Below are 13182 nucleotides of genomic sequence, written 5' to 3' on the forward strand. Positions count from 1 at the left end.
AGATAGATAGATAGATAGATAGATAGATAGATAGATAGATAGATAGACACCCTAATAAAAAAAGGTAATATTCTCAACAATATGGGTGGTTTTAGAGGGAGTTTTGTTAAGGCACAGAACAATAATCACTGGATAATCTCATTTTCAGTTGGAGTGTAAATAATCAACTTATAGAGACAAAGCACACACATTTTTGGAGAAAAAAAAACATAAACTTCCCACAGTATTCTCCTGACTGGAATTTGATTTATTTAAAATGAAATTCACATGTTTATAAATGCATACATATTCACACACTTTTCCTCTCTCTCCCTTTCTCTCTCTCTCTCTCTTTTGGTTTTTTAAGAAAGGGTTTCTCTGTGTTGCCTTGACTGCCCTGGACTTGCTTTGTAGACCAGGCTGGCCTCAAACTCAATCAATCCATCAGCCTCTGCTTCCTAGAATGCTGGGATTACAAGCACGCACCACTGTGCCTGGCTATATTCATACATTTTTTTGAGCCATGCCTGTACCTATGTATTTTATATCACTGTAAAGGTATAATTTTTAATTAACTTAAATCTTGCACTTGTGTTCATTTCTGTCTGCTCCTGGCTCCTCTCCACCCTTGACCTCTTGCCTGATGCAATAAAGTTTCATTTTCCTGTCTAAAAAATTTATGCATGCTAGGCAATATGTGTTATGTTAAGTAAGTTTCATATTAAAGGGTATATAACCGAAGCATGACTAACAATTTATGCATTAATAATCAATCCATGATAATTGTTGAATAGATTCTCCTTATATAAACTTCTCCCTATTATGTGGGTTTTGAGTAATTCCCCCATTGGAAGAGCCATGAATAAAGCTGGCATAAACACCTTTGTGCTAAACATTAACTATACATTGCCTCCTCTGTCTTGGAAAATGATTTTGGGGGTTAATTTTTTGTGAAATAATTAATATGGAACATTACTAAAGCTACAAGAAGCCATAATTTCCAGCTACATCTTTTTTCTTTACATTTTACTGAGTCTATTGGAGAGCCTATTGTTCCATCATCCTAAATCTTGATGCTCAGGTTTCAATAGGCATCACGTCATTATGTTCTTACTTTTCAATTACAGATGCCTGATTATTTGGATAATTTCAGTACATTTATATATTTCCTTTGCATAATATTGATTTAACCTTCCTTATTTTCCTATTGCCTTTAAAATTATTCAAAGGTATATGCAATGATTTTTATGAAGAAATTAATGTATTAATTCAATAAACATAGATCCTTGTAAAGCTTATTTTATCACATTTAAAAGATTAAAACCTCAAGTCTAACTTTATAATTCTTCCAAATTTATTATTTTCTTATATACCTAGAATATATCAATATTTTAAGTTAAAACACACTTTGAAAATAATGAAAATAAATAAAACTTTTCTAAGAATACTACTTTTAGATATTCAACACAGTAAAATGTATTTACCATACACTGGAAAACAATGTTTCTTTTAAGATAAAGAGACAGTAACTACAAAATTAATCTATTTTACCTTACCAAATTTAGAAGTGCATATAGCAATAGGTTTGTTTCTGATTTTTTCCCAGTCTCCTTGTTTGCCCTTCATTGTGCAGTTGTCACTTTTTCTTTATTCTTTATTATTCTAATAATCTTGACATCTTTTAATGCACACTATTTTGCCCTGGGATTCTTTTAATGGTAAATTTAGAATGTATGTATTGGTATTAAGAAAGGAATTTCAGTTTCGAGGTGTTGGTTGGACTGTTCTAAACTGTGACAATTTGGGCAACACCTAAAGATCAGGGACCCTGAATGACAGAGTTGTAATCTGTTACCATTGCAATTTCTCCTCCTCTTTTGTATAGCATTTGGGTATTTCTCTAAAATATGATTGAACTCAGGTAGCTTGGAAATGTTATTAAGGAATTAACTATTAAAAAGGTTCTCCTGAATATCATATTGTGTAGACAAAAAGTCTGCAAACTAATGAACTGAGGGGGATTGTTAATCATCAGGTAGCTGTTGTCAGAGAAGAGGTTCTAATTCCCATGATCTTTGTATAGTGCTAAATGTAATAGCTGATTATTTAACTGTCTCACATAGTTGATATTTGCTTTATTTTTTGTAACTATTTTCTTGAGTTTGCTCGATATGTCATTATATGTACTAATTAACAACTTTTATGTATTTTTATCTCTTCCCAGAAATACCGAAGAAAGATTATAGATAGTCTCGCAAGAGTTCCAGAAGAAAAATAGTTTCAGAAGGATGTCCTCTATTAATGAATCTGCTTCACATCCCTCTCTCTTCTATCTGCTGGGCATTCCTGGTCTGGAAGCTTTCCACATCTGGATAGCCTTTCCTTTCTTTGCTGTTTATCTGATAGCACTTGTGGGGAATTTCACAATCCTCTGGGTGATCAAAAATGAACAGAATCTTCACCAGCCCATGTTCTATTTCCTTGCCCTCCTCTCGTTCATTGATCTTGGCCTCTCCACTTCTACGATTCCCAAGATGCTGGGTATCTTCTGGTTGAACCTTAGGGAGATAAGTTTTGAAGGCTGCCTCATTCAAATGTTTTTCATCCATACCTACACTGGCATGGAATCTGTTGTGCTGCTGGCCATGGCAATTGACCGTTTTGTTGCCATCTGTTACCCACTTCGATATACCTCTATTCTTACCAACAAGGTGGTAGCTATCATGGCATCTGTTGTGGTAGGGAGGCCTGTCCTTCTTGTCATCCCTTTCTGTCCCCTCCTAAAACGACTGCCCTTTTGTGGACACTACATTATTCCTCATACATACTGTGAACATATGGGGATAGCTCGTCTAGCCTGTGCCAGCATTCGGATAAACATCATCTATGGCTTATTTACCATCGCCGCTCTCATCTTCGACTTAATTCTCATTGCTCTTTCCTATGTTTGGATCCTACAGGCTGTTTTCCGCCTTCCTTCCAGGGACGCCAGACACAAAGCCCTTAGCACATGTGGGTCCCATGTCTGTGTCATCTTAGCCTTTTATACACCAGCATTTTTCTCTTTTATGACGCATAGGTTTGGTAGAAATGTTCCTCGTTACATTCACATCATCTTGGCCAATCTCTATGTGGTTGTTCCTCCTTGTTTAAATCCAGTAATTTATGGAGTGAGGACCAAACAAATTAGGGAGGGAGTCATGAAGATATTTGTAAAGAAATAGTAACTAAAAAATCAGAGGTTCATAAACACTGCCGGGCTGATTTTCAGCATTTATCTTTTTCAGTGTTCTCCAACTGACAACAACATCAAAGGCTTCAACCATTATCATGGAGTCATCACTCAATGTTTCTCTTACAAAAGGTCTACTTGCCATTTTTTTCTTTTATTCTTCTCTTATAGATCACATCATGACCAAAGTTTCCTCTCCTTCCACTCTTCCCAGTCCCCCATTTCTCCCTCTTCCAGATCCACTTCTTCTTCATTTCTCTTAAAAACTAAAACAAAACAAAAACAATAAACAGAGCTCACAGAGATAAAAATGGAACAGAGCCTAATAAGTAACAATAAGACTAAGCACAAAACCTCATATCACAGCTGGATGAGGCAACCCAGTAGGGAAAAAAACGGTACCAAAAGCAAGCAAAAATTAGAGTTGGAGACTCCCTTATACCCACTGTGAAGTGCTCCACAAGCTAACAACCATAAAATATATGCAGAGGACCTAGGTGAGACCCATACAGGGTCGGAGGTTTTCACTTCAGTCTCTGTAAGTGATGCTTAGTTGATCCAGTGGCTGTGTTCTCATAGTGCCCTTGTTTCCTCTGGCTCCTGCATTCCTACCCTCCTCCCTCTGGGCTGTTATCAGGCATGGGCTCCCTCTTGTGGGGCCTCAAGCCTCTGTAAGTTTTTTGTTGTTGTTTTGTTTTAATGAGAGTTAGAGAACATAGAGGAATGAAGCCCAAGTAAAAAGTGTAAAAATAATTTCTAATATAATGACAATGATGTTTACTATGTTAGCAGCGAAAAGTGTGTAGTGTTTTTATAAAAAGGAAAATTTTTTTATGACACACATCTTAAGAATTTGATACATGATCAATATTTTTGAGCTATATATTTAAAATATTGGCTTCTCTGTCAGTATTACTATTTATGTGAGTTTCCTTAATTTCCTATAGTTACTTCAGCCTTCATGATATTTAATCCTCATATCTGTCTCTGAATCATATTCTTTTTCTGCTATACATGCTACTATAGTACCAAAATAAAAAACATTTATATGAAACTATAATTAGACAATAAAACCTTTCATAAATTTACCTTTGAAAACACTAACAAAGTTAATAAAAATTGAAGTTAATATGTTCTTATACTTTAGCATTAATCTTATAAATGCAAGAAAATATCATTGAATTTCATATTATTTTATTATTTTTTAATATATATTTTTTATTTATTACAATTTATTCACTTTGTATCCCAACTGTAGCCCCATCTATATCCCCTCCCAATCCCGCCCTCTCTTCCTCCCTCATCTCTTCTCATGCTCCTTCCCCAGTCCACTGATAGGGGAGGTCCTCCTCCCCATCCATCTGACTCTAGTATATCAGGCTGTATTGTCCTCCTCTGTGGTCTGTTAAGGCTGCTTCCCCCTCAAAGGGAGGTGATCAAAGAGCCAGCAAATGAGTTCATGTCAGAGACAGCCCCTGTTCCCCTTACTAGGGTACCCACTTGGAGACTGAGCTGCCATGGGCTACCTCTGTGAAGGTTCTAGGTTGAATGGTCCTTGGTTGGAGTATCAGTCTCAGAAAAGACCTGGGTCCAGATTTTTTGGTTCTGTTGTTCTCCTTGTGGAGCTCCTGTATCCTCCAGTTCTTATATATCTTGCTGTGTTACCAAGAACTTTGAAAGGACATTTTAGTAAGTGTTGGAAAATCTTGAGGTTCAATCTGATTACTACTTCCACATAAAAATTTCAGAAGACATGAAAGAAATGGGAAAACTACCTCAACTGGATATGAGATACATCAAAATCAGTTTTTTTTTTTTCAGATTTCCTGTGGGTACAAACTTGTGGAATTATCATCCTAATATAACTTCAGAATATTTTTATTATATTTTTTAATATATTTCTTGATTTTCTTCCCTTCCATTTTTACTCCTGACTTTGCTGTAATGTTGAATAAGAATGCATTGCAAATAAAGTACATTGTTTATATGCTTTCTTCTAAATTCAGTCCATGTTTTTTCAATGAAGAAGTCATGCTTTTCTAGTGTTTCTTAGGGTAAATCAGGCTGTTTGTCATGTGGGTACAGATATCTGAGTAGAGGGTGCACAGGCTTGTGATCCTTTATACTCAAGAAAAGCAGGGGGAATTACAAATTCAATTCTTTCCTGCATTCCAGAGCGAGTTCAAGCCAGCTTGGGACCCTGAGGCCATGTATACGGCTGATGTGCTGCGCAGCAATTTTCCAGATCTATTTTCTATTTTCTTTACATGGATGTTCTGCTTACATGTGTGAATGTATGGATAGACACCGTATACATGACTGTTGGACAGCCTAGAGCGGGGCTTGGGGATGGCCGTGAGCCACCATATGCATGCTGGGATTTAAACACAGGCCCTCTGCAACAAACTAGTGTTCTTAGCCACTGAGCGAATCTCGCCAGGTCCTAAGTCTTCAAACTCACACATCAAACAATTCTGATAGTGTTTCTACAATTAATAACACATGGTGACTGTTTAGGCTCTTTGTTAATGGGCCAAATCTTTTTTTTTAATTTTCAGTATTTCTTTATTATATTTTAGATTTTTTTACTTTTGAGACAGTGCTCATAATTATGGCCTTGCTTTGAAATAGTTTCATAAAAGAGGTTTCTCTTCCAGAAATTGGAAATAACCAAGATGTCCCTCAAAAGAAAAGTAGATAAGATTGTTTCCAGATTCTGGGCCAAATCTTTTAAAGTTTATTTTATTAATTAAGAGGATAGAAGGAATAATGTTTAAACTGTGTGTGTACATTAATGAATAATTTCAATTCTTTCTCCAAACTTCTCCTAATGGATCTTCAATGACAGTATAAATTATATTGAAATTATAGTATCATTGAAATGAGCATATTATCTACGTAATTATTCCTCCCTTCCCTTGTAAATGCAATACTTCTGCTTGAAAATATACATTATAGTTTTTACTCAAGTAACAGCAAGTTTTGTTTTTATGATCCAAATGAAATCTAAGACAAAATGTATTATTGACAAAGCTCAATGAAAAGTAAAGACTCACAGAGTAATGTCAGTGATAGAATGAGCTGGAACCGGCAGAAAGGACTTTCTTGGTACTGGGCACTTTCAATATGGTCCCTAGTAATATACATATCTTATACTGCATCAAGCTTGCTATACTTCAGTGAACATTTTGATTAGTTTTATTTTAGTGCTGTTACATTAGAGATGCTATAAAAAATTAACACATTTATTTTACTATGTAATTGTATTCTTTGTCTTGATTACATACCAAAGAATTGAATTATTGGAATATAATGTACATATTATTTATGTTTCTTTCAGTAGAAAAATTGAAAACATTAATATGGTTCTATTTGAAAAATAGAACATGAACATAATGTTTATGCAACAATTTAGCTATCAAGTACAATAGAATATATTTTCTTATAATATTTTTTGGGAAATGATAAAATCATGTTAAAATTGTTTATATTCATGTGTGAGAAATGAGAGATTAGACAAAAGAAAATGTTCAATTGTAGAAAGGATTTCTTTGTCTGTATGAAAGCATCACCTGCCAATAATGATCTATAGCTAATGGCCTATTTCTGAGGCAGGAAATAGGAGAGGTGGAGTATCCAAGAGGAGAAAATATTCTGGGATAGAGCCAGTCATGGAGATTTAACAGGCAAGATGTGAGGAGGAAAGAACTTATGTTACCTGAGGCCAGATAATCAGTCATGTGGGAGAATTAGAGTAATATAACGAGTTGTTAAGTTTTGAGCTATTCAGAGAAGAGCCTAGCTACATGGACTAGGTATTTACAAATAACATTTGCATCTCATGGATCATTATTCCCAGGGAGCTACGGGGTGGAAGGAAAAACACCATGACCTGCTGCAACATAGAACACATATGAAACCTGATTTCAAACAACTAAATGAGATTGAAAAAATAGAACAGAAACTAAACCTAGAGGAATAATATTATTTAGCTTCTGTTCTATTTTTTCAATCTCATTTAGTTGTTTGAAATCAGGTTTCATATGTGTTCTATGTTGCAGCAGGTCATGGTGTAAATTTCAAGTAAAATAAGGGAGAAAACAGAATAAAGTTGATAAGGGAACCCTTGGAAGAGGGGAAGAAGAATTTTATGAGCTTTAGGGGTCGAGGACACCAGGACATGACCCACATGACAACTGAAACAGGGCTCCCAAGAGCACACGAGACTGAAGCAATAATCACAGAGCCTGCTTGGGTCACCTCTAAGTCTTCTGCATATATGTTATGGCTGTGTGTCTTGGTGTCTTTGTGGGACTCCTGAGAGTGGAAGTGGGGGTGTCTCTGACTCTTTTGACTGCTCTTGAAACACTTTTTCTCCTACTGGGTTTTCTTGCCTAGCCCTGATGGAAGGGTTTGTGTTTAGTCTTATTGTAACTTGTTGTGCCCGCCCTGTTTATTTAATATCCCTGGGATGCATGTTCTTTTTGGATGGAAAATGAAAGAGGAGTATATATGAAGAAGATGGGGAGTTGGGGGAGGGATTGGAAGGACTAGAGGGTGGAAAACTGTGATCAGGATGTATTGTGTAACAAAATAATACCTTTTATAAAAGATGATAATTGTACTTGAAGGTAATTTGTTTAATTCTTTACAATTAAATAAATTTTATGTGTATCTTAAGCCTTCACAAATGATTGTGAAGCCCAGTAACATTCAGAATGTTGAAATACTGAACACAGATTCACCAGTGGTGATATACCCAAGGGCTGAGAGTGCCAGGGAACGGAATCATTTCTGAGGGCTGTACTGTAGCTGAGAAGATGTGTTTTGAAATATCTGTTCAAATGGTGGGGCATCATCAGCTACACCATCATCAGCTGTTGTTGTTATGTTGGTATAATGTTCTTTTGGAATGTATCCAATTTATCCTGGTTCATTCAAATGCTGGTTTCTCTTCCCCACTATCTGGTTTCAATCGAGACATCGCATTGTGGTGCTTATTCTCTGTCTCAAGTTTGTGTAAACATGCTACCATTTGTCCTCTGTATTGTCAGTTAAAGCAACCAGCCACAACGCTGAGCAATGGAGAGGATAGGGTGGGACATCCTGGTCCCGAGTGGGAGAGAGGATTGAGGAGAGGAGAGAAAGAGAGAATCCAATCCTCAGGAGAGGTCTTGGAACCACCCGGAGAGATGGACCAGACCTTAGATATGACTAGAAGCAAGTCCAATGGGTAAAATCTGGATGATAGGAAACTAGGTGGGTTTGGAGGTTTAGGATGGAGTAATAATGATTACTCCAATACTCCCTGCATTGTGCTCTAGATTAATTAAATAAATCACAGTCTCTGTGTGGTGATTTTTGGTATACAGTTGGTTTAGGAAGAACCGCTGCCTAATTAAAAGATATATTAATAATAAATATTAATTATGCTACAACACTATTACTTGGGAACTTGTCAGATAAAATATTTTTTTGTAAACAGTGTGTTCCTGGTATCATTTGTCAAATGAGCAACTTATTTTTTAAATTAATTTAATTACATTTTATTCACTTTGTATCCTAGCTGTAAGCCCCTTCCCCATCCCCTCCTAATCCCACCCTCCCTCCCTCTTCTCTTCCTATGCCCCTCCACAAGTCTACTGATAGGAGAAGTCCTCCTCCCCTTCCTTCTGACCCTAGCCTATCAGGCTTCATCAGGGCTGGCTGAATTGCCTTCCTCTGTGGCCTGGTAAGGCTGCTCTACCCTCAGGGGGAGGTGATCAAAGAGCCAGGCACTGAGTTCATGTCAGAAACAGTACAGGTTTCCATTACTAGAGAACCCACTTGGACACTGATCTGCCATGGACTACATCTGAGCAGGGGTTCTAGGTTATCGCCATGCATGGTCCTTGTTTGGAGTATCAGTCTCAGAAAAGACCCCCACTAGGTCTAGATATTTTTGGTTCTGTTTCTCTTCTTGTGGAGCTCCTGTCCCTTCCAGGCCTTTCTATCTCCCTCTTCTTTCCCTGCACCCTGCCCAAAGTTTGGCTATGAGTCTCAGCATCAGCTTTGATACACTGCTGAATATAGTCTTTCAGAGTCCCAGTGTGTTAGTCTCCTGTCCTGTTCCCTGTTTTCTCCCTCTTCTGATGTCTGCCCTGTTTGCCTTTCTGATCAAGGATTGATCATCTTACCCAGGATCCTCCTTCTTGCTTAACTTCTTTAGGTGTACAGATTTAGTATGTTTATCCTATATTATATGTCTAATATCAACTTATAAGTGAGTGTGTACCATGTGTGTTTTCTGCTTCTGTAATACCTAACTCAGAATGCTCTTTTCTAGTCCCTAATTTTGCCTGCAAATTTCATGATTTCCTTGTTTTTAATTGCTGAGTAGTGTTCCATCGTGTAAACGTACCACAATTTCTGTATCCATTCCTCCATTGAGGAATATCTGGGTTGTTTCCAGATTCTGGCTATTATGAATAAAGCTGCTATGAACATAGTTGAGCAAATGTCCTTGTTGTATAGTTGAGCATCTTTTGGATATATGCCTAGGAGTGGTATAGCTGGATCTTGAGGTAGCACTATTCCTAATGTTCTGATAAAACGGCAACAATGGAGGAGGGTTCTCCTTTCTCCACATCCTCTCCCGCATGTATTGTCACTTGAGTTTTTGATCTTAGCCATTCAACAGCACAGACTCTCAGATTAACAATCAATAAATGGGACATCATGAAACTGAAAGGCTTTTGTAAAACAAAGGACAGTGTCGTCAGAACAAAATGACAGCCTACAGACTGGGAAAGGATCTTCACCAACCCTCTATCTGACAGAGGGCTAATATCCAGAATATATAAAGAACTAAAGAAGTTAAAAAGCAACAAATCAAGTAATCCAATTAAAAAATGGAGTACAGAGTTAAACAGAGATTTATCAATATAGAAGTGTCAAATTTCAAAGAAACACTTAAAGAGATGCTCAAAGTCCTTAGTCATCTGGGAAATGCAAATCAAAACGACCTTGAAATTTCATCCTTCACCCATCAGAATGGCTAAGATCAAACGAGTGACTTATTAAACTCAGAATTTTAAATATCTGCCAATTATTGACATTAAAATGCATAATGTTTAATGATATATGGAACTTTCTACCTTGGGAATTAGAACGATCCCTAATGAAACTCTATATATACTGTCACTTGCTGAAAATCAATATCAAGGAAAAGGGGGGCTCTGTGTAAAGAATTAAAATAAAATCATTTCAAGGACTGTCAGGGTGTCAGAAAAAAAGATGCGTTAGATTCAGGCATGGTTGTTCTTGCTAACTTCTCCAGCAGTTTAAGGGATGAAACAAAAGGACCATGAGTTCAAGGCCTTCCTCAGTCACATGGCAAATTAGAGGCCACCATGCAAACCTTGGAACTGTGTCTCAAGAAACCAACCAACTCAACCATTGACCCAAGAAAAGAGAAGATTCATTGGTATTAATATGCTTCGCTTGATTTTAAACTAACATTTTAAAGAATTAGATTATTTAGTCCTCACTGCACATTTATCAATGAAAATTGATTAAAAGCCAATATAGAGTCTCCTTTTGGATAACATGGGCAACTTTTATTTTAGGCTGTCATGTACTATGTTGTGTGTGGTTAAAAGGGCTTAAAATTAACTGCAGTAAATGCAGTGATACATTAAAAATTGTGTATGTTTAAAAATGGGATGAGAATTTCTCTGGCATTTCAATAGTGGGAACATAGAAAAACTTATACCTGAAGAAGTAGAGTTTAATTGCATTCAAAAGTAAAATTATGGGATGTGGTTTACTCTAGTAGTTGAATTTTTCTTGGCATTTAGAAGGATTTGATTATGAGTGCATAGCACAGGAATTCATATAGGCATATATATATATATACATATTTATGTATATGTGTATATACACACACACACATAGATATCGGTGGAAATCCCTGCAAAATGTTGTGCAATAGAATTGATATTCACTAAAGAGTTTGTTGGAGTTGATGCTAGGTAGCACTGGCATGTTTATAAGAATAGTTCTTACTCATCTGCTTTAGCTCTTGGTCTTGGCAGAAGACAGAATGCGGAAAAGATACTTAGCTTTGATAGCTACATGCTAAGAAATCGCTGTTGCTCATGTTTAATTGACCTTATCATTACAGTTCCAAGAATCACCATGCTATGATATGATGCAAGAATAGATAGGTCTTACTGCTTATGCTCAGGTGAATACTTCGCATTTTAAAATAACAGTGAAATCTCAGTGTGTGTGTTCTAGTCCGGATGATAGTTTGCTCCATGTAGAGGAAGGTAGGATTCAGGAGAATGACTCTCAGAAGAGTTAGAAGGAAATGATGTTCCTAGCTCGTGCTGCAGTGGAAAGGGTAGTGGCTCTTCTGGCAACATTTAAATGTGGTGAAACTTTGTGTGAATGCAACCAGCATAAGCCAGTCCAGGCTTCGGAACATCCAGGTATGTTTTTCTCTCTCTATCTTTTAAAGTAGGAATGATGGAAGTTTATTTTAGGGAAAATATGCTGAACATACTTTATTATATAGTTTTTCATGTTTTATTTGCTTTTAATATGTTTTTATAGAAGAAGAATGATTTAAATTAATCCACCTTTATTGTTTTTTTATTTTTTGAGATTATGATATAATTATAAAATTTAATCCTTCCCATTCCTTTCTTTAAAGTCATCCATATATGTCTCCTTATTTTCCCTTTTAAATTCATAAAACTAACATTATAGAGACTAAGAAGATTGTGTTTATGGATTTACAAACAATGCACCTTTTATTTATGTTTTCATGGATAATTTCATAATGCACTATTGTAGTTACAGTCTCCAAGCATTTAATGCCATAAACCAGTTCCTTGTCTATATTCAATAGATTTTCAGTGAACTCCACAACTCTGTAATATTTTAAAAGTGAAAAAAAGTATTTCAGAGTAACCCACTAATTGTCTCTGAAAAAGCTTCACCAGTGTTTGAATACTAAAGAAAATGGGGTAAAGGTAAAGCAAGAGTGTGCCTTAAAGATACAGTATCTGACCCATCTGCCCAGCAACGTCCCCTCTCCCGCTTCTTTTATCCTTCTTCCGTGCCTTCAATACTATTAGTTGTCATTATGTTTTTGTTCACAAGAAATTGATTACATGGTTATAAGTTGCTATTTCAGAATCCTAAGGTTCATCATCAAATTGAGAACCTGCTACTTTTTTCTTTTTTTTTTTGTGGGAATTGGGTTTTAGGAAATTGAGGGTCACGCATAACCTCCATTAAGTTTCTACATGATTCTAAATCCCAGAGAGAATAAGTAAGAATAACTTAATTTAAGAAATATGGACTTTTGAAATATAATGCATGGAATTCAAATACATACATACATACATACGTACGTACATACACACATACATAAATACATACATGCTTACATGCAAGCATACATACATCAACGTATGCTTAGGATATTACTTTTTCAACTGTAGCCACATGGTGATGGCTTGTGAAAAGTATCTGTGGTGCACATTTCTTTGTCTCTTGCATTTTCCTCTTCTGGATTTTTCTTCTCATATATTACAAAGAATCTTTCATTTCCCTCAGGTTCTGTTTATTTTACTCTTTAGAATCTTAATGACTAATTTAATTTTGAGGAAAATGTCAGGCTTTTCATAAACTTTCCTATATTTAGTGTAGGAGTACATTGGAGAGACTATTTCATTAACTCTATGGTAAGGGAGAGAGGCATCCTCAGTTTACAGGTGATGAAGGTGGAAAAGAGAATTAAAGAAATTTTGTATGTGGAAAGCAGACACCAAGCACTAGTAGCCAGATTGTATTACTCATTTTTTCAAGCCTTGGTTTTAAAGGCATATTGCAAACCCGGCACATAATCCAATAGAGATGCTGTCACATCATAGAGTGGGTGAAGCACAGTACATTTGCCTTTATACTGTTAAGTAATT

The 13182-nt window shown here is 36.2% G+C and overlaps 1 protein-coding gene across 2 annotated transcripts; it reads left to right on the forward strand.

Moving 5' to 3' along the window:
* The first annotated feature begins 1811 nt into the window (after positions 1-1811).
* LOC129688486 (olfactory receptor 52E4-like) lies at positions 1812-6985 on the forward strand. Of its 2 annotated transcripts, none has more exons than XM_055623328.1 (2): positions 1812-1819; positions 2264-3203. In XM_055623328.1, exons 1-2 carry the CDS (start codon positions 1812-1814, stop codon positions 3201-3203), a joined length of 948 nt encoding a protein of 315 aa, XP_055479303.1. The 2 variants fall into 2 exon arrangements, with proteins under 2 accessions (XP_055479303.1, XP_055479304.1); XM_055623329.1 differs by lacking the exon at positions 1812-1819 and adding an exon at positions 6965-6985 and having other exon boundaries at positions 2268-3191.
* The last annotated feature ends 6197 nt before the right edge of the window (positions 6986-13182 follow it).

This window comes from Psammomys obesus, unplaced genomic scaffold (assembly GCF_907164565.1).
Source record: "Psammomys obesus unplaced genomic scaffold, mPsaObe1.curated_primary_1811, whole genome shotgun sequence".
In the NCBI taxonomy this organism is placed as follows: domain Eukaryota; kingdom Metazoa; phylum Chordata; class Mammalia; order Rodentia; family Muridae; genus Psammomys; species Psammomys obesus.